This window comes from Prionailurus viverrinus, chromosome B4, assembly GCF_022837055.1.
Source record: "Prionailurus viverrinus isolate Anna chromosome B4, UM_Priviv_1.0, whole genome shotgun sequence".
Classification (NCBI taxonomy): Eukaryota; Metazoa; Chordata; class Mammalia; order Carnivora; family Felidae; genus Prionailurus; species Prionailurus viverrinus.
The window spans coordinates 113,685,679-113,705,016 of record NC_062567.1 but is presented as its reverse complement, the minus strand read 5'-3'; the positions used below and the strand labels follow the sequence as shown (position 1 = coordinate 113,705,016).

Below are 19,338 nucleotides of genomic sequence, written 5' to 3'. Positions count from 1 at the left end.
CTCTTTGTTTCATGAATCTTTATTGACCACCAGCTATTGTCCTAAATGCTTGGACATACACCACCGAACAAAAAAGCCAGCCTTCAAGAAGTTTACATTCTAAGTGATAATTCTTGCTCCATTTAGCCACTATACCTATTTACCCACAAGAGTTCATAGTAAATCTCTGCCTTACTGTGGAGAATTCTACCCTAGCTTCCTTCATTTAAGGGAATTTTAAATATTTTATTGGAACCTACCCAGACTTAACTCTTCCAATAAACTTTAGTCTAAGGTAAGAGATACCCTAAAACAGAGTCCAATTTTCCACAAGTTTCTAACCGCCTAAAACTGATAAGGTTATCTAGTATTACTCAAATCTGAAAAGGCTCAAAACTTCCTTTAAAGACCGCCTTTGGCAAACTGGGATGCTAAGGGCACACGGTTTCGGAAGGTCCCTGATAGGGCCGCTCTGGCGGGGCAGTTTCCCTCCCAGCTGATAGAGGGCAGTAGACTTTCAGAGGCTCGGTTCTCTCATTCCTCCACCCAGGGAACGTCACGACCTCCTTACTGCTGCTCCACTAGTAATGCGCAGGCGCGGATGGGAGCACGCACCGCAGAGCCGAGGGAGGGGTCACGAACTCTGACCCCCCCCCCAAATACACAAACCCAGAAAGCTCCCTGCCCCCACTTTTCTTTACCCCATCCCTTTCAGCTTTCTCTAACCTGTCTCTTTCCGGAACCCCAAGCAACCACCGCAACGGGACTGTCCGGTCTAAGCCCGACGCGGGACGTAGCTCGTCGGAGAAGCACCGGTAAGAAGTCCCGGGTGGGGAGCAAAGCAGCCGTGGCCGCGCCTGGGACGGGGGTGGATGGGGTGTCCCTTCTTCCCAACAGCCAACGGACGCACCCCTTGTTCCCCCGACAGCCCGCTGACCTCGGCCGGCAGGGCCGGCCCGCCCGGCAGCGCGGCGGCAGGCTGTTCGGGTTGGGCTCGGGGCGCGCAGAATGGCCGAACGTGTGGGTCCCTGCGGGAGGCTGAGGCAGTAGCCGGGGCCGGGGTGCGGCGCGGGAGCGCGGAGCCCGGAGCGGGGTCGGGGCGCGAAAGGCAAGTACGCGAGCGGCTCGGCGAGCACGGCAGCCTCTCCCGCGGCGCCTCCTGCGGCGCCTCTGACCTTTCACCTACAGGAAAAGCTTCCGTCTCGGCGTTGCCGCCGCCGCTCCCCCCCGCCTCGGAGAGCCGCGCGGCGCGGCGGGGCCCGGGGGTCGCAGCGGGGGCTCGAGCGCCCGCAAGCCGAGGCCTCCGTTCCTTTCGGAGGACGCTTAGTAATTCTCGTGCCTACACGGGACGAGCAACGGGTTGCTCAACTTTCACGACAAATCGGGCGACAGCAGCCGCTGTCTTTGGACTCGTATCTTTTGAGAAAAATGGAACGGTCCAGGGGCCTCACTGCCCTGGGCAAGTCTAAACTTCTAAGTTCTTTTGTTGAGAACCCCTGCCTCCGACTCCCGCACGTACCGTTTTATGATTACAATTACAAATGTTGCCAGGTTGGTTGTCTCATAACCTTGTTGCCAAGTTGTCTCGTAACCTTCACTAAGTAGGTCGGCCTGTTTTAAAAAAAATAAATGGGAAGGAAAAGCAAAAAAGAGTGGAAATTAAGGCCTTTGGGGCTTTTGTTCTTCTGGATGTTGTAAATAGGCCTTTGATTTTGATCATTTTTCATCAGTGTCTGTTGCATGGTTGGTTGGTACACGATGACAGTTTTAAAATTTTGCTTGTGCCCAGTTGGTAGATCATTCCATTCTTATAAAAAAGGTGGATCGCATATAAATGTAACGAATTTCTATTCTTTTTTTTTTTTTTTTTTTTGGTAGGGGCATTTCAGTCTTCTGGAAGGGTTTTGAGGGAGACTCAAATCAAAGGCACCAAACATTCCCAAGATATGGTACCGTTGGTGTTTCTGTCACCCGACGAGTTTAATTCCTGCGAATTAACGAGTTTTAATTCCTTGGGGAATAGAAAAGACAAAAGCAGCATAAAGAATTGATGATATAAATATCATTACCTTTTTTTTGATTCGTAGTACCCTTTGCAATCTGGAAATCTTTTATGAAAGCGCTGGAAAAATGCATCTTTACATAAATTTTGCATATGATATCAGAAGTTTAAAAAAGTCCGTTAGTAAATTGTAATTAAGAGCTTTAGCATTCAAAATCGATGCTGGACCCATCTCAGAGGATTGGATTTTTAGAAATTTCATCCGAGTCTGAAAGGCCAGGTGGTATTTAAGTGAGGGAAGAGGAACTTGGAGTGGTGGGTATAAAGAACATCCCACTTTGACTTGAAGAGAGGCCCCTCTTGGGAGGATAGGGGCTAAAGTGGGAAGATGAGGAAGTCAGACTATAAAGGAGCCCTCTCCGTCCACAGTGGCAGGCATGCTTCAGAGGTGTAATAAATATTGAAAGAATAGAAGGACCGAAACTTCATCCTTTGGCCATTAAAGAGACGTTGATGGTTCCGAAGCAGGAGAATAAGGATATTTCAGTTCTGTGAGCTTTGAGATATTTAATATTGCTGCTTGTCAGAGGTGCTGACCCACAGATAGTTTGTGCCTTATTGGCACTTCAAATCTACACAAAGATGGTTCTTGCCTAATGTACACAAAGTCAGGTATATTAATTTTTTTTTAATGTTTTTATTTATTTTTGAGACAGAGAGAGGCAGAGCATGAGCAGGGGAGGGGCAGAGCGAGAGGGAGACACAGAATCGGAAGCAGGCTCCAGGCTCTGAGCTGTCAGCACAGAGCCCAACGACAGCACAGAGCCTGACGCAGGGCTCGAACTCACGGACTGTGAGATCAGACCTGAGCCGAAGCCGGACGCTTAACCGACGGAGCCACCCAGGCGCCCCAAAGTCATATATATTAAATATGTGTTCAGGAAACTCCACAGTAGCTGCAATTTTACCAGAAGGGTTAACTTGAAGGCTGTCAGGCTACTGAAGTTTTATGACCCCCTTGAAATTCAGCATACTTCTTTGTAGTGTGGGTGAATGTGAATATGTGTTTTCTGGTGAGAGAAACCTTAACTTCCACAAATTTTCAAAGATCTACTCCACAGGAAAAAAATCGTTGTTTTATATCATATTTTCAAATTTCGCATCCCCCAGCATTTTAAAATTGAAATTAGAGAAGACTACTTTTACTTTCCTGGTGCTTTACTACAAAGTAGAAAATAAGAAGCCACATAGGGAGAATAAGGACAGCAATAAAGGGAAAAAAAAAAAAAATAGAGATAAGGAGATTCCTGACAGCATCGGAAAACTAACTCCAGTTTTTCCCAAGGTCAGCTCCACTTGGATCCTAGCAGTGTCTATCCTGTTCCCCCCCCCCCCCAAGCCATTTCCTCTTTGCTTAAACTAGCAGTAGTTGAGCTTTTATCACAACCAAAGTGACTAATACATTGTCATAAATCCTTGCTTTGATGCTAAATAACTATTTCATTCTTACTAATTTTCATCATTTCCCCCTTGCTAATACTTTATCAGAGTGAATAAAATACTAACCTCTGGGAATCTCTGAATTTTAGTAAAACTTAATACACTTGGATATGATTTGTAATTATGTAATTAATTTAGATAGTCTGCATCCTTTTTGTAAATGGTGGAAAAAAATTTTTGATCAACAAGATTGTAGGATGTACGTTAATTATTTCATGGACTTATTTGCATATAAAGATGTATTATATTAGTGGATAGTTTAATGAGAGAAGTAAATAATAAGGAAAATGGGATTATGGATTTGACTTTATATCCTGTGTCTGTGCCTTTCTAGACTTAAATCTTAATGAACCAGCTTGACAGACACCTAACAGGCTTTACAAGTAGGATAAGGTAAATAGTTTGAGATTGCAGTGGAAGATATGGTTGGTTGGAGAAGGTCCAGAGGGAAAAAGTTGTTCTTACTCCACCTTTCTGGTCAAATCTATTCCCTAAATTCCTCTCATTTGTGTTTCATTCCATACAAATTAAGGTGTATGATCACTGAGGTAAGTATTCTAAAAACTTCCCCTAAGCATTCTTTTGCAAACCAGTTTGGATTATATGGATCTATAGAACGGTAGGAGATAAGGGTTCTAGGCTACTGCAGTCATGCAGAGAGTTTATATAGAAAGAAGTAGAAAATTGATATGGTGAATCACAAATCGGAATCTACCAAATATATATGTGTGTGTATATTTTTCTGAAGAGGTTGTGTAGCTTTAGTCAGATTCTCCTAGAAGTTTTTAACTCCAAAAATTAGGAATCCATTGCCATTTCCTGCTCTTTTCTTCTGAAACAGAAAAAAAATCCAAATATCCCTGAATTCAGTATTCAAGAATTCTGTTTCAAGAGTATCAGCATTCAAATCCTTTAACATTGTATTACCTGTAACACTGCTAATGACAAAGTATACAATTAAGCATGAACCTTTACAGGCATATATACCAGGCATATATGTGTATCACATATACCCTCATAGTCTTTGGTCTTTTTGGCTAAAATAATAGTTGATTTAGTGGCACCTGGGTGGCTCAGTCGGTTGAGTGTCCGACTCTTGATTTTGGCTCCGGTCATGATATCACGGTAAGTTTTCATTATGAATTAGCTTCTTTGGGTCTGATGTGCCGATAATGCTGCTTGATTTTAGGATTTCTAGACAAGATTCCTTTAAACTGTTTGGCTTTTTTTTTTTTTCCTACTTACAATTCATTTTTTTGTGGTAATACTTAAAATTTGAAAGGAATACACACTGGGGTGCCTGGGTGGGCTCAGTCAGTTAAGTGTATGACTCTTTGATTTCTGCTCTGGTCATGATCTCACAGTCCTGAGATTGAGCCCTGCTCAGTGCAGCGCATGGAGCCTGCTTGAGATTCTCTCTCTCCCTCTCCCACTTCCCCTTCCCCACTTGTGTTAGCACACATGCTTGCTCTCTCACTCAAATAATAATAATAATAAGTAAAACTTAAAAAGAACAGACACTTACTCACTGAAAAGTCTGCATTCCATCCCTGTTCCCGAACTTCCAGTTCTCCCTGGAGATAGTCACTATAAACATTTTCTTTTGTGTTCTTTCAGCTAGTTTTTCCTCTCTCTAGGTATCATTTTAATATATTTTTTTTAATGTTTGTTTATTTTTAAGAGAAAAAGACACAGCGCAAGCAGGGAAGGGGCAGAGACAGACAGACAGACAGACACAGAATCTGAATCAGGCTCCAGGCTCCAAGCTGTCAGCATAGAGCCCGAAGCTGGGCTCAGACCCACCAACTTTGAGATCATGGCCTGAGCTGAAGTCAGATGGTTAACTGACTGAGCCACCAGGCGCCCCTCTAGGTGTCATTTTAAAGCTTTCCAGGGGCGCCTGGGTGGCGCAGTCGGTTAAGCGTCCGACTTCAGCCAGGTCACGATCTCGCGGTCCGTGAGTTCGAGCCCCGCGTCGGGCTCTGGGCTGATGACTCAGAGCCTGGAGCCTGTTTCCGATTCTGTGTCTCCCTCTCTCTCTGCCCCTCCCCCGTTCATGCTCTGTCTCTCTCTGTCCCAAAAATAAATAAACGTTGAAAAAAAAATTTTTTTAAAGCTTTCCTTACATACAGCATGCACATTTCTTGTTAGATTTGTGTCTAAGTGTTATGGGCTGGATTGTCTCCCCCCAAAATTCATATTGAAGTCCTGCCCCCAATACCTCAGAATGTGACCATATTTGGCCATGAGGCCTTTGTAATTGAGTTAGAATGAGGTCATTAGGGTAGGCCCTAATCCAATATGAGTGTTGTCCCTATTAAAAGAGATTACAACACAGGCACAAACAAAAGGAAGACTTGTGAAGAGACAAAGAGAAGACAAGGAGAGAGGTCTCAGAAAAAATCAACTCTACTGACAGCTTGTCTCAGATGTCTAGCCTCCAGAATTGTGAGAAAATTAATTTTTGTTGTTTGAACCACCCAGCCAAAATTAGCCCTGTTAGTCTTGGTTAAGTCAGCCCTAGCAAACCAGTGCAGATTTTGGTACTGGGAAGTGGAGTACTGCTATAACAAATACCTAAAAATTTGGAACTGGAAAATGGGTAGAGGCTGGAAGAGTTTTAAGATGCATGCTAGAAAAAGCCTAGATTGCTTTGAAGAGATCGTTGATAGAAATACGAATATCAAAGGCAATTTTGGTGAGGGTTCAGAAAGAAAAGAGTACTGTGGAAAAAGCTGCCATCATCTTAGAGATACACATATAGTTTCATAAATAGAATGTTGATAGAAATAATAGACATTAACAATGCTTCTGGTGAGGGCTCAGAAATGAGGAACATGTTACAGTTTTGGTAACTAGAGGAAAATGAACCTTATGATGAAGGGCAAAGAACTTGTCCTTGTGTTCCAGCGTTCTGTGGAAAGCAGAACTTGTAAGCTATTTATCTGTGGAGATTTCTAAGCAAAGTGTTAGTTAGAGACATGGCCATTTCTCCTTGCTGCGTACAGTAAAATGTGAGAGGAAAGAGGTAAATTGAAGAAGGAATTGTTTAGAAAAATGGAATCAGGACTTAAAGAATTGAAAAATAACCTATCCATATTGCCAAAAAAGAGAAAGTGTGTTCTTAAGAGACTCTCTTGGGTATGACTGGACAACCAACAATTTGCTAAAGAGAATTAGGGACATGTGATTTATGGATCCAGGCAGCCATCTCAACAGAAGCCAGGAATAGAGATGGGGTTATTCGGGAGAGATCTGTATAGGACTCTTATATCTGATGGCCTAAAGCCCCATGAATTGCAAGGAAGGCAACAAGATTTCTGAGAATTTTATATCAGCAGAAATGTTGCCAGCTTGGACCGAGGGGGACATATATGGGATGAAATGAAGAAAAGCTGTCGAACTTGTGGGATTCTCCTGGATGGGCCAGTAGAGCTATTCAGTTTTAAACATAAGTTATCCTTCAGGGAAAAGGAAGGAAGACCTCAAAGATGGGTCAGAGGTCATCAGGGCTGTCACTGCTACCCTGGCCCCAGAGGACACAAACCTGAGGAGCAGCTCTGTTTCCTCAGTTGGTCCCAGAATGGTTGAGGCCACTGCTTTTCAATCTAGTAAGAGATAGTTGAATAATGAAGCTAAATATTAAATACTGCTTTTGGCACAACTAATTGAAACATTTAAAATTTTTTAAGTAATTGAAAGAAAAACAATTCAGATAATTTGGCAATTAATGTTATTTATAATTGTAGACTATTAGTGAATTTATGACAGACATTATATAATGTGATAAAGTCAGAAATAATTTTTGTGTTCTTATCTACTGATACAGAAAAAAAGCAAAAATCAGAGTCAACCCACTGATCTTTCAGGCTCTCAGATCCATTTGGAGAAAGTTTTACATTAAATTCAAATTAACCTTAATATATAAAAAACTTCCACTAATGAAGAACAGTTACAAGATTCTAGAGAAATCTTCTTTCCTTTTGAACGAATGCCAGTTATTACAATGTATTGGTAAAAAGAGTATGTTAAGTGGTTACCATGATGTATTTGTTTACAGATAGGGTTACCCTTATTTAAATTAATAAACTACTCCTGATCTGTAGAGTTGTCCTGGTTAGGCTTCAATATCTTTGAAAAGTGAAATTGTTTGGTATTGAATCTTTTTTTTTTTTTTTAAGTTTGTTATTTTGAGAGAGAGAATGTGCATGTACGAGCAAACAGGTAAGGGACAGAGAGGAATCCCCAAGCAGGCTCCACACTGTCAGCGCAGAGCCCAAGTCAGTTCTCAATCTCATGAATCATGAGATCATGACCTGAGCTGAGAATGAAGAGTTGGACACTTAACCCAGTCACCCTGAATGATTTCTCTAAGTAGATATTTTCAAAATATATAAAAACAGAGAATACTGTTATGAACCCCTGTATAAACAACAGTTTTCAGGAACTGTCAGTTCATGGCCAACCTTGTTTTGTTTATTCCCTCCTACCACCACCCACCCCTACTGTATTATTTTGAAGCAGATCTTAGCTATCATGTGATTTCATTTGTTTGGGAGGGTTGCGTTTTTAGTTTATTTTTTTGAGAGAGAGAACCACACGCCGGGGAGGGGCAGAGAATCTTAAGGGGCTTGATCTCATGACTGTGAGATCATGACCTGAACGGAAATCAAGAGTCTTTGATGCTTAACCGACTGAGCTACCCAGGCACCAGCATGTGATTTCATTTGTAAATTCTTCAGTAAATATGTTTTATTTTGTGAAAAGTGTCTTTTTATCTTGGCAGGACATTCTGGCAGTTAGAACATGGCAACCATAGAAGAAATTGCACATCAAATTATTGAACAACAAATGGGAGAGGTATGTTTGATTTACAGTTCATTTGCTGATCCATCAGCCTATTTACATCAAATGTATATGCTAGGTTCTGGAGGTACAGAGATAAAAGATACCCTCAACATTAAGATATTTTTAAATCTAGTAAGAGATAGTTGAATCATCTGACAGTCACAATACAGTGGTAAGGGCTGTAATAGATTATTGTATACGGTGTTATGGGAGCACAGAAGAAAAACAGCTAATGAAGAGTCACAGAGGGTTGTGGAGATCTGGTCATGGAATATTTTTGGAGGTACAGAATCTGAGGCCAGTCTTAATGGACCAGTGGGAGGAGATCCATGTCAAATAACACATCTTATGCCCTATTTCTTAGGAAGAGGTACCATAACCCAGAGGTTTTCAAAGTATCATCTAGGGATTCTTTCAGAGAGTCAGCAAGGTCAAAACTGTTTTCATAATAATACTGGAACATTAGTTACCTTTTCTTCCCCAGAGGCTACATGACATGCGATGATATTGTATGATGAAACATGTCAACATATAAAAGATGTATATAAATCAGTGGACCAATGTGTGATGTTACAAAATTACTGATAAGTAAAGGATCCATTCAAATTGCAGGATAGACCAATAGATCTTAATACAGTTTCTTGGGGAGCTTGGGTGGCTCAGTTGGTTGAGCGTCTGATTTGAGCTCAGGTCACGATCCCAGGGTTGTGTGATTGAGCCTTGCATCAGGCTCAGCACTGAGTGTGGAGCCTGCTTAAGATTCTCTCTCTCTCTCTCTCTCTCTCTCTCTCTCTCTCTCCCTCCCTCCCTCCCTCCCTCCCCCCTCCCCCTCCCTCCCCCCTCCCCCTCCCTCCCTCTACCCCATACTTTCTCTGTCTCTCTTGTGTTCTTTCTGTCTCTCTCTCTTAAAAAAAAAAAAAAAAATTTTTTTGTTTTATTATTTATTATTGAGAGTGAGAGAGACAGAGCACAAGCAGGGGAGGGGCAGAGAGAGAGGGAGACACAGAATCTGCAGTGGGCTCCAGGCTCTGAGCTGTCAGCACAGAGCCCAATGCGGGACTGGAACTCACGAACAGCGAGATCATGACCTGAGCCAAAGTCGGCCACTTAACGGACTGAGCCACCCAAGCACCCCCCAAAAAAAGTTTTTTTAAGGAAATAGCAAAAATTGTTAGGATAAGATGGAGACTAGACTTGGTATAAACAATCTATGTGTAAAATAAAATTGACAATGGTGAAAAGTATACCCAGAAAAATAGGACATGCTAGAAATAATGGTCAACAAAGAAAACTTGAGTTGGCAGCAGCTATAGTCAGTACAATCTGCCCTAGACAAAAACTGATTAGTAATTCAGCATTTTGTTGTAAATTTTGCATAGAAAAGAATCTTGATGAAAATAATTTCAGGGAAATGGAGAAAAAGTTAGAAACAAACCAAATTTGCCATTTTAAATTTGAACCAAGGGATTAAATTGCCTTAATGAGTTTACTCTGTAAAATATTTGCTCAACAACCAAAGCCCTCAACACTGGCTAGTTCTCTTTAGTCATGAACTTGCACTTCTCCAGACTCCTCCAACTAAGTGGATGGCATTTCTGTCCTCTCATGTGCTCAGACCAAAATTTGACAGTCATCCTTTACTCTTCTCTCCTCATATTCCACATCCAGGCAGTTGGCATATCCTGTCACATTTCCCTTCATAAAATATCCCAAATCCAATTATTTTTCTCCTCTGGCATGGCTGCTACCCTGTTCCCCACCAGCATCTCTGCCCATATATAATTCCCAGATATTGCCGGTGTCTGAGTATTCTTCTCTTCAACATTCACAGGCTAGTCTACACACTAAATCTAGAACACCCTCTTTGAAAAAGATCTTGCCACTCTGCTCTCTGACCTTCCAGAGGAAGGTGGATCTCCATTTCACACAGGAGGAAATCCAGACTTTGTAGTCCCTGTGTAGCCCTATACCATCTGGCTCCTGCTGTCTCTCAGATCCTGTCTTTTACCATAATCCTTTCTGCCACTCTTTCACTCACATAGCTCTCTTGTAGTGCCTCTTGCCTCAGACACACTCCTCCTGCCCCACAGCCTTCTTTCATGTTTCTTTTTCTCTACCTGGGATGCATTACCCCTAGCTAGTCCTAAGCTTTGGTCTGTTACTGCACTTAGGTCTGTGCAAAAATGTCATCTCCTCATGGCTTTTATTCTATCAGTGACTCTCACCATCTCTACCTTGTTTTATCTATTCTTTATAGCACTTAATACTGTCTGACAACAGTATTTGCTTGTTTTTTATCTGCCTTTCCTCACTAAAATAAAAACTTGATGAGAAAAAAGGTTTTGTTTTATTTATTGCTGTACTCCAGGACCAGAACAAATAGTGCTTGGCAAATAGAAGGCACCCAATATAGGTTTGTGTAAATGGAAGGTGGGTGGGAAGGAGAAGGAAGGAACGAATCAGAATAGTGATTGTACCTTCGTTTGCACATTTGTTTTTCTATAGGATAGGATTTTGTGGGAGTAGAATTGCTAGTTTAAAAGGTGTGTGTCTATGTGTAATGTATTGAATATATAAGTAATGTTACACTTTTCTAACTTTGTCCGAAGGTAGGAGAAAATTGTGTCCTTAGAGTTAAAAAAAAAAAAAAAAAAAAAAAGATTAAGTCGAATCGATTACTGATATGACATGGTTGTGTTAGATTGTTACCGAGCAGCAAACTGGCCAGAAAATCCAGATCGTGACAGCACTTGATCATAATACACAAGGGAAGCAGTTCATTCTGACAAATCATGATGGCTCTACTCCAAGCAAAGTCATTCTGGCCAGGCAAGATTCCACTCCAGGGAAAGTATTCCTCACTACTCCAGATGCAGCAGGTGTTAATCAGTTATTTTTTACAACTCCTGATCTGTCTGCACAACATCTCCAGGTAAATAACTTTACAGTGTCTTCATCACACTTGAAAGAATTAAAAGCATGTAATAAGTGTAAGTCCTGGTGTTAAGACTTTATATCCTGCATGGTCCATAGAAAGAAAAATCTTGCATAAAATTACATGGTGTGCACATTATCTGTGGTGACTGCCCTCTCCTATATGCCGCTATACTTTTCCTCACACACCCTCCCTTCCGTGTATTTTGGAGGGCTCTTACATACAGCAAGATTCACTCTGGCTAGTTTGTCCAGGGAGGGGTTTAATAAAGGATATGGAGAACTCATAGAATTGTCAGGAAGGCTGAAGAAACAGCTCTAGGTCAGTTTCCAAGAATAACCACTTGGATGTGCTGCAGAACTGGCTTCTAAGAGACCTGCTGCTTCTGCTTGGTTAGGAAACTGCCAAATCAAGAGCCTCTTCTGTGGTAGCAGCACTTCCCAGGAGCACACTGCCTAGGCCTCAAACAAGCTGCCAGATCAAGAAGGTGGTTTTATGGCTGCAGCTTTGTCACTGTGCCTCCTTGGTTGTCATCTATGTCTTCCTTGATGTAACAGGTGGTTTACCCTCATGGTCTGCTTTAACACTGGAAGTCAGTCAGTAGTCTAGATTAACTTCACATCATTTTAATTTTTGCAAGTTATGCACTGTTTTTCAAAGAGCCAGTTAAGGCTTATACAGAATGCATACCTGTGGTTACATAGATGTTTTCACTGCTGGTTGCTATGATTGAATACAAATTCAGCAACCCCCTAAGTTTGCCTTTGGAGACTTTTTGGTGGAGTACCCACTTAAAATTGAATTCCATGTTTTGTGCTGAAAACCTGATCAAGGAAAGTTCCTTTTAGGATTGAGAAACTAATTCATAAAATACAAAATTTTGCCTGATTCTATTATTCTTCTGATTACATCATCTGTATTATTTTTAGGAATGGCTAAGGTAAAAAATAGATGGGATTTACAAGAAGTTATTTTATCAACAAGACAGAAGTCCCAAAAAGTTTATAACATTATGAATACCTTTTTTTTTCCTTATTAACAGAATTGATTTTTTACAAGTTTTATAGTTAACAGATTTTTTTTTTTTTTAAGAGAACACAAGCAGGGAGGGGCACAGGGAGAGAGAGAATCTTAAGCAGGCTCCATGCTGGGTACAGGGGCTCCATGTCACAACTGTAAGATCATGACCTGAGCTGAAATCAAGAGTCGGATGCTTAACCAACTGAGCCACTCAGACTCCCCAATAGTTAAAGAAATATCAGGAAGTACAGGGTTCTCTTATAACCTCTCAACACATAATTTCTCCTATTAACATTTTATATTAATATGATACCTTTATTTTGATAATGAACTAATTTTGATAATTAACTAAAATCCATAAATGTTTTTAGCTTTCCCTAATTTTTACCTAATATTCTTTTTGATTCCAGGATGCCATATTACATTTAATCATCATGTCTCCTTAGATTACTGTTAGCAGTAACAGTCTCTCAAACTTTTCTTGTATTTGATGACCTTGACAGTTTTGAGGTATACTGTTCAGGTATATTATAGGTGACCCTGCTATGGGACTTCGACATCTCATGGTTAGACTGGGCTTGTTGGTTTGGGTAAGGAAGATCACAGAGTGCCATTTTCATCACATTGTATCAAGTGTACTTAGTATCATCATGTTTGATAACTGGTGACATTGATCTTGACCACCTGGCTGAAGTAGTGTGTGTCACTTTTCTCCACTGTAAAGTTACTCTTAAAATAAAAGAAAAATTCTGTTTCCAGAAGAAAAGATAATATTGGTACTTTGCTTACTTTATGGAGCACCTCTCAGGGCAGAGAAAGAGAAACAGGTATAGGATAGAATCCCCCTGGGCCAAAAAGATTGGATTTCTGATCTAGTGATCTAGTGTCCCTTAATCTCTCAATATTTCTTCTACCCATAAGAATAATAGAGGATAAAAGATTAACACCATTTGCTGTAGATGTGCTATTAAGGAAAGGAGTGATACTTTTCATAGATGTTTTCAAGGGACAGCTAGTACCAGAAGGTTTTTTCTTACGTTTCTGTTGAAGACTAATTTTTATAGTGATATAAGAAGGAATAATGCCAGGGCACTTGAGTGGCCCAGTTAGTTAAGCATCCGACTTTGGCTCAGGTCACGATCTCGCGGTTTGTGAGTTTGAGCCCTACATGGGGCTCTCTGCTGTCAGTGCCCAGCCTGCTTTGAATCCTCTGTCTGCCTCTCTCTCTGCCCCTCCCCCACTCATTCTCTCTCCCTCTCTCTCTCTCTCTCTGTCTCTCTCTCTCAAAAATAAACATTAAAGAAAATTTTTTTTTAAATTTTTTTTTTTTCAACGTTTATTTATTTTTGGGACAGAGAGAGACAGAGCATGAACGGGGGAGGGGCAGAGAGAGAGGCAGACACAGAATCGGAAACAGGCTCCAGGCTCTGAGCCATCAGCCCAGAGCCTGACACGGGGCTCGAACTCACGGACCGCGAGATCGTGACCTGGTTGAAGTCGGACGCTTAACCGACTGCGCCACCCAGGCGCCCCAAAGAAAATTTTTTAAAAGAATGATGCCACTATCATAGGGAATGCCCTATCACATTTTTGGGATTAAATTAATTCATTCACATTCCAAAAGATTGAAAGAAAATGATGAAAATACTAGAAAATAAATCTAAAAGAAGAGACTAGTGTATTTCTTTGCCAGCATCATAGTAGCTATACCTAGTGATATATAGCCCTTTATATAATTTAAGGAGCGTTTGTAATTTGCCCAAGGCTTCCCCACTCAGTCTCACTGACCTTCTGCCATTTACCAGACTCCACAACCCATGCTGTCAACCACTCCACCTAATCCTAGACAACTCATTGATGAAAATTTTATATTTCGTAAATCAATCATATTTCCATAATTATAAGTAAATACTTTAACAAAAACTTTAACCCCTTTTCCATATAAAGGTTCAGCAGCACCAGGGTGGCTCAGTTGGTTAAGCATCTGACTCATGATATTCGCTCAGGTCATAATCTCAGGGTTCACGGGATCAAGCTCCACATCCGGCTCTGTGCTGAGAGCATGGAATCTCCTTAGGATTCTTTCTGTCCCTTTCTCTTTCTCTCTCTCAAAATAAATATTTATTTATTAAAAATCAGTTATCTTTTTTATGCTATTATAGCTTATTTTAGTCAGTCATATGGGAAATTTCTGAGCTGTTCAAAGACAGATGTCATCATGGGGCTGATAGCTTCTGCAATCATTTGATGTGTTGAATGAATAATAAGTGCTTAATGGGTAAGATACGTTAAATACTCATGCATTTATTTGTGTGTTTAATAGTCTGTTAGAGTGTTATAGAGTAAATTTAAAAGGTATTCTTCCTATCTTTGTGTCTAATAACATTGGTATTTTTACTTACATAAAGAAAAATAAGAATAGTTTAATTGATATATATGTATAATAGAGTTCAAATTTTCAGAATAACTTGAAAGAAAGCAATAATTAAGACTGAATATTCTTCTACTTTTTACTTACGAGCATTATTAACACACTATTGTTTTGTGTTTTGTTTTGGGGGGCTTTCTTTAGCTCTTAACAGATAATTCTTCTCCAGACCAAGGACCAAATAAGGTTTTTGATCTTTGCGTAGTATGTGGAGACAAAGCATCAGGTAACATTTAAAAATAACCTATATATATTGTGTTGTAACTACCACACTACCACGTTTCTTCTTCTGAAAGTAAAAAGAGCATGTCATTTTTTTTTTTTTTTTTTTAATGTTTACTATTGAGAGAGAGAGAGACAGAGCTGAGCAGGGGAGGGGCAGAGAGAGAGGGAGACACAGCACCTTACTTAGCAGGCTCCAGGCTTTGAGCTGTCAGCACAGAGCCTGATGTGGGCGTCGAACCCACTAATGGAGAGATCATGACCTGCACTGAAGTCGGACACTTAACAGACTGAGTCACCCAGGTGCCCCAAGAGGATGTCATTGTTATGGTCCATATTTGAAGCCTATGAAATGTAACCGATTTTATCCCCAAGTTTTTTATTCACCTAAGGTTTTTTTTCATTTGAATGCAGTTTGACTTGGTCTTGCAATGACATAAAATGCATATTTTGAAGAATTAGGAAAAGCAGTTTTTCCTTTAAAATGTAAACTGAATGAATAAGTGGAATTTTTCAAAAATATAAAACCGGTTTGTCAAAGGAATTGCTTAAAAATGAGTTGTGGTCCTTAATAATATAAATGTTAAGTTGTTAACTTACCTGTTGAGTCCTGTTGCTAGTCCAGGGATAGAGAGTAACTTGAATTACTGAGATGAAAAATTTCTGGTTACCCTTTATTTAATTTTGTGCACAGCTGAGGGGACATTTCTCCAAGTCTAATATCAAGGTTATGTCATTTTAGTTATGTTGTTACTTTATGCTAGAAAAGCACCCATGTGCCAGTGAGATATACTTTAAGGGCCTCGTTTGATTTTTGTAATCTTTGATCTTTTCCATAGCGTCATTACAAAAGTCTCCACTACACCTTTTCCCAAGAGTATGTTCAATTTAATAAATGTCGTGCCAGGGGCGCCTGGGTAGCTCTGTCGGTTGAGCATCCGACTTTGGCTTAGGTCATGATCTCGCTGTCCATGAGTTCGAGCCCCTCATCGGGCTCTGTGTTGACAGCTCAGAGGCTAGAGCCTGTTTCAGATTCTGTGTCTCCCTCTCTCTCTGCCCCTCCCCTACTCATGCTCCCTCGCTCTCTCACTCTCTCTCTCTGCAAAAATAAATAAAATAAATAAATAAATGTTGTGCCAAAGAAATCGTTTATAAAATGGTAGGTTAATCAAAGTATAACATTTCTCCAGAAATTTAAAAAATGGAACCCACAATGAGAAGAGATTAGCTCAAATACTACTTAGTGTGCTTGTTTTAGAGCATAGTTTTCAGAATAAAATATCTTTATATAATATATGAGAATTATAATTTGTAAGTGATCTCAGAAGTGAAAATAGTTTTTACATATCATGGTGTTATGGATGGTTTTGCTTCTTTTCTTTGTGAAATTTTCCATACTGTTGTTAAGGTTACTTACAAAATAAAAATTCATAGGGCATATGGGTGGCTCAGTCAGTTAAGCATCTGACTCTTGATTTCAGCTCAGGTCATGATCTCACGGTTTGTGGGTTCAAGCCCCACATCAGGCTCCACACTGGCTTTCTTTCTCTCCCTCTCTCTCTCTGCCTTTACCCCACTCATGCTCTCTTTTCTCTCTGTCTCAAAATAAATAAACTTAAAAAAATACCAAAATTAAAAATTCATACTGGTTAATATATTTATCAAAGAATATGGTGGTTTCATTCTGTTTAGTAACTCCTTAAAATTTTTTTTTCATGTCAGAAACTCAAAAATCTCTGTCTCATCACATATATTGTTACTTAAAGGGAAGAAATGGGCTTACTTCCATTTCTGTTCTAAAATATGTGACTTTTGTGTTTTCTTAAACATCTTGTTTCTAGGGCGTCATTATGGAGCAGTAACCTGTGAAGGCTGCAAAGGATTTTTTAAAAGAAGCATCCGAAAAAATTTAGTTTATTCATGTCGAGGATCAAAGGACTGTGTTATTAATAAACACCATCGAAATCGCTGTCAATACTGCAGGTTACAGAGATGTATTGCGTTTGGAATGAGACAAGACTGTATGTATTAGCTTTAAAGGAGAGAATAATTTTAAGGATTCAGGCAAACTAGAAGTATGTCAAAATTAACACAGTATGTCAAATATATGTGCTTTTTCATTTACAGTTTTCCAACTAACAACATAGAAATGTGTACATATGCATGTAATATTTATTCGTTCAACAGATGTTGAGTTCCTGTCCGCTTTGCATGTATGTATGTATGTTTGAATACGGTTTTTTTAAAAAAAAGCACAACTAACTAGATACCAGTCTAGCTTTTGATTAAACTCCTAAAATGATAAAAAGTATAGCTGATATTGATTGAGCTCCTACCATGCCTAACTCTGTGTATAACATATGAGTTAAGTTATTTATTCTCATAGCAGAACTCTCTGCAGTACGTACGACTGTTACGCATTTTACATATGATCAGAGTAAACAGATTTAATAACTTGCCCAAGGTCACACAACTAATAAGTGGCAAAACTTGGATCTGAATCTTGGCAGTTTTTTCTCTCAGAAAATATACATTTAACAACTACATTATACTGTCTCTTAGGTATTATGAAATAAAATTCCTATAAATAAGTGAAATATATTACCTATATTTTATAAATTAAGATTAAACAGTTGAATTAGTTCTCAGAAATCTCCCTGCCCTTAACTAAAATAAGATTTAATTTTAGTCTTTTGTGGCTCTCTATTAGTCTTGTTTTTAATTAAATATTTTTAACTCTCATATAGATAGGTGAGAGACTCCTGACTTTAGTTTTTCCTTCTTGACAGTGAGTTTTTAAAAAATAAGAGTTTCTCTACATTTCTACCACAGCTGGATCAGGAAAAGAAAAGAGAATGAGAGATGCAAATTACTATTCTGAAGCAACTTTGTTGGGCTTGGAAAGAATTTCTAAAGATTATGATTGTCTTTAGAGTTCAGTTATGGTAACTGTCTCCCATGAGCAGAATTGCTGACCGAAAGGTTACATTTAAAATTGCCTATAAATTCTGCATTGTGATGTAATAGTTTAATGCATTTTTGTAGCTGTTCAGTGTGAAAGAAAACCCATTGAAGTATCTCGAGAAAAATCTTCCAACTGTGCTGCTTCAACAGAAAAAATCTACATCCGAAAAGACCTTCGAAGCCCATTAGCTGCAACTCCAACTTTTGTAACAGATAGTGAAACTGCAAGGTATAGTAAAAAACACACACACACACACACACACACACACAAAACAACCACATTAAGTAGCTGGTCATTTGTTTTTCTTCCCAGTGAAACTAAGGCTAAAATTTATACTTGTTTGTTACAGGTCAGCAGGACTGTTAGATTCAGGAATGTTTGTGAATATTCACCAGTCTGGAATAAAAACTGAGTCAACTGTGCTGATGACACCAGATAAGGTGTGTGTAGTGCAATTAATTTAAAGCTTAAATTTTTTTTAAGCTTTTAATATTTTTTCCTTTTCTTAATTTCCATTAATTTGGTCAGTTGATCTGGTCTTAAATATTCCCTATTACAAATTGTTTTTTTTTTTTAACATAAATTATCAACTATTTGATAGTGTCAAATGGCAAAACTAAAACAATTTAGGAACAAGTTTGATGCCTTTATTCAAGGCAAAAGAATCCATAGATCAGCAGAGCACAGTGCCTCATAAACAGTGGAGCACTCTTGCCAAGGGATTTTGGACAAGAATGAGTTTTACAGAGCATTAGAAGCAGAATGTGGAAATGGCCTTATTGCCTAGGAAGTTGAAGGTTTCCTACTAAGGCTAGTGGGTCTTGTTTTCTAGGGTGAGGAGAGCTAACTTGGCAGAGTTGCAAGATCGTGATTGGTGTATGTTAGGTTTCCTTGACAGGTGTTTCCTATATGTGCATGCTGACTTGGGTTTAGATTTGTGACCAGTATGGCCTCCATTTTGTGGGTCCTTGTATACGAATAACTGTCAGTAGAAATGTTCATTATTCCAGGAGGACAAGTACAGCTTCAATGTGAGAGTGACAGACAAAAGTCTTCTAGGCTTCTTTCACCTTGAAATAGAAAGCCTCAGAAGAATAATTTATATTAAGTACAAAATTCGTAATATTCCTTTTATGTTGCCCTATAGATTTTATAGTAACAAAATACTTAAAATATTTCAAGTAAAGGGAAATTTCTAGCACACGTTATTCAAAACATTGACTTGAGTCTCAAGAGTAGGAATAGAAGTCCAAGAGGACTCATTATGTATCTAAGTTATCTGGGTTCTCTTAGAGGTTGGGACGTCTCTTTATTGAGCAAGATGTCTAAAAGAAAAAAAGTTTGTGTATTTAGATGGAACATGTAGAGTTTCTGTAGTGTTCAGAAACCCTTCTGAGAACAAAAATCAAAAATTTCTCCTGAAGACTCGTGTCTATAAA

At 39.5% G+C, this 19,338-nt stretch overlaps 1 protein-coding gene across 5 annotated transcripts in view; it reads left to right on the top strand.

The window, feature by feature from the left end:
• The first annotated feature begins 565 nt into the window (after positions 1-565).
• Positions 566-19,338, top strand: part of NR2C1 (nuclear receptor subfamily 2 group C member 1) — a 43,208-nt gene continuing 24,435 nt past the window's right edge. For 2 of the 5 annotated variants that reach the window (XM_047866280.1, XM_047866278.1), the window contains exons 1-7: positions 567-794; positions 8,268-8,341; positions 11,031-11,261; positions 14,857-14,938; positions 16,776-16,955; positions 17,980-18,127; positions 18,249-18,339. In XM_047866280.1, coding sequence (XP_047722236.1) covers positions 8,288-8,341; positions 11,031-11,261; positions 14,857-14,938; positions 16,776-16,955; positions 17,980-18,127; positions 18,249-18,339 — 786 coding nt within the window. In that variant the 5' untranslated portion in view covers positions 567-794; positions 8,268-8,287. Of the gene's footprint in view, positions 795-1,185; positions 1,531-8,267; positions 8,342-11,030; positions 11,262-14,856; positions 14,939-16,775; positions 16,956-17,979; positions 18,128-18,248; positions 18,340-19,338 lie in introns of those variants that run through there. The other 3 variants (XM_047866282.1, XM_047866279.1, XM_047866281.1) reach the window with 3 other exon arrangements.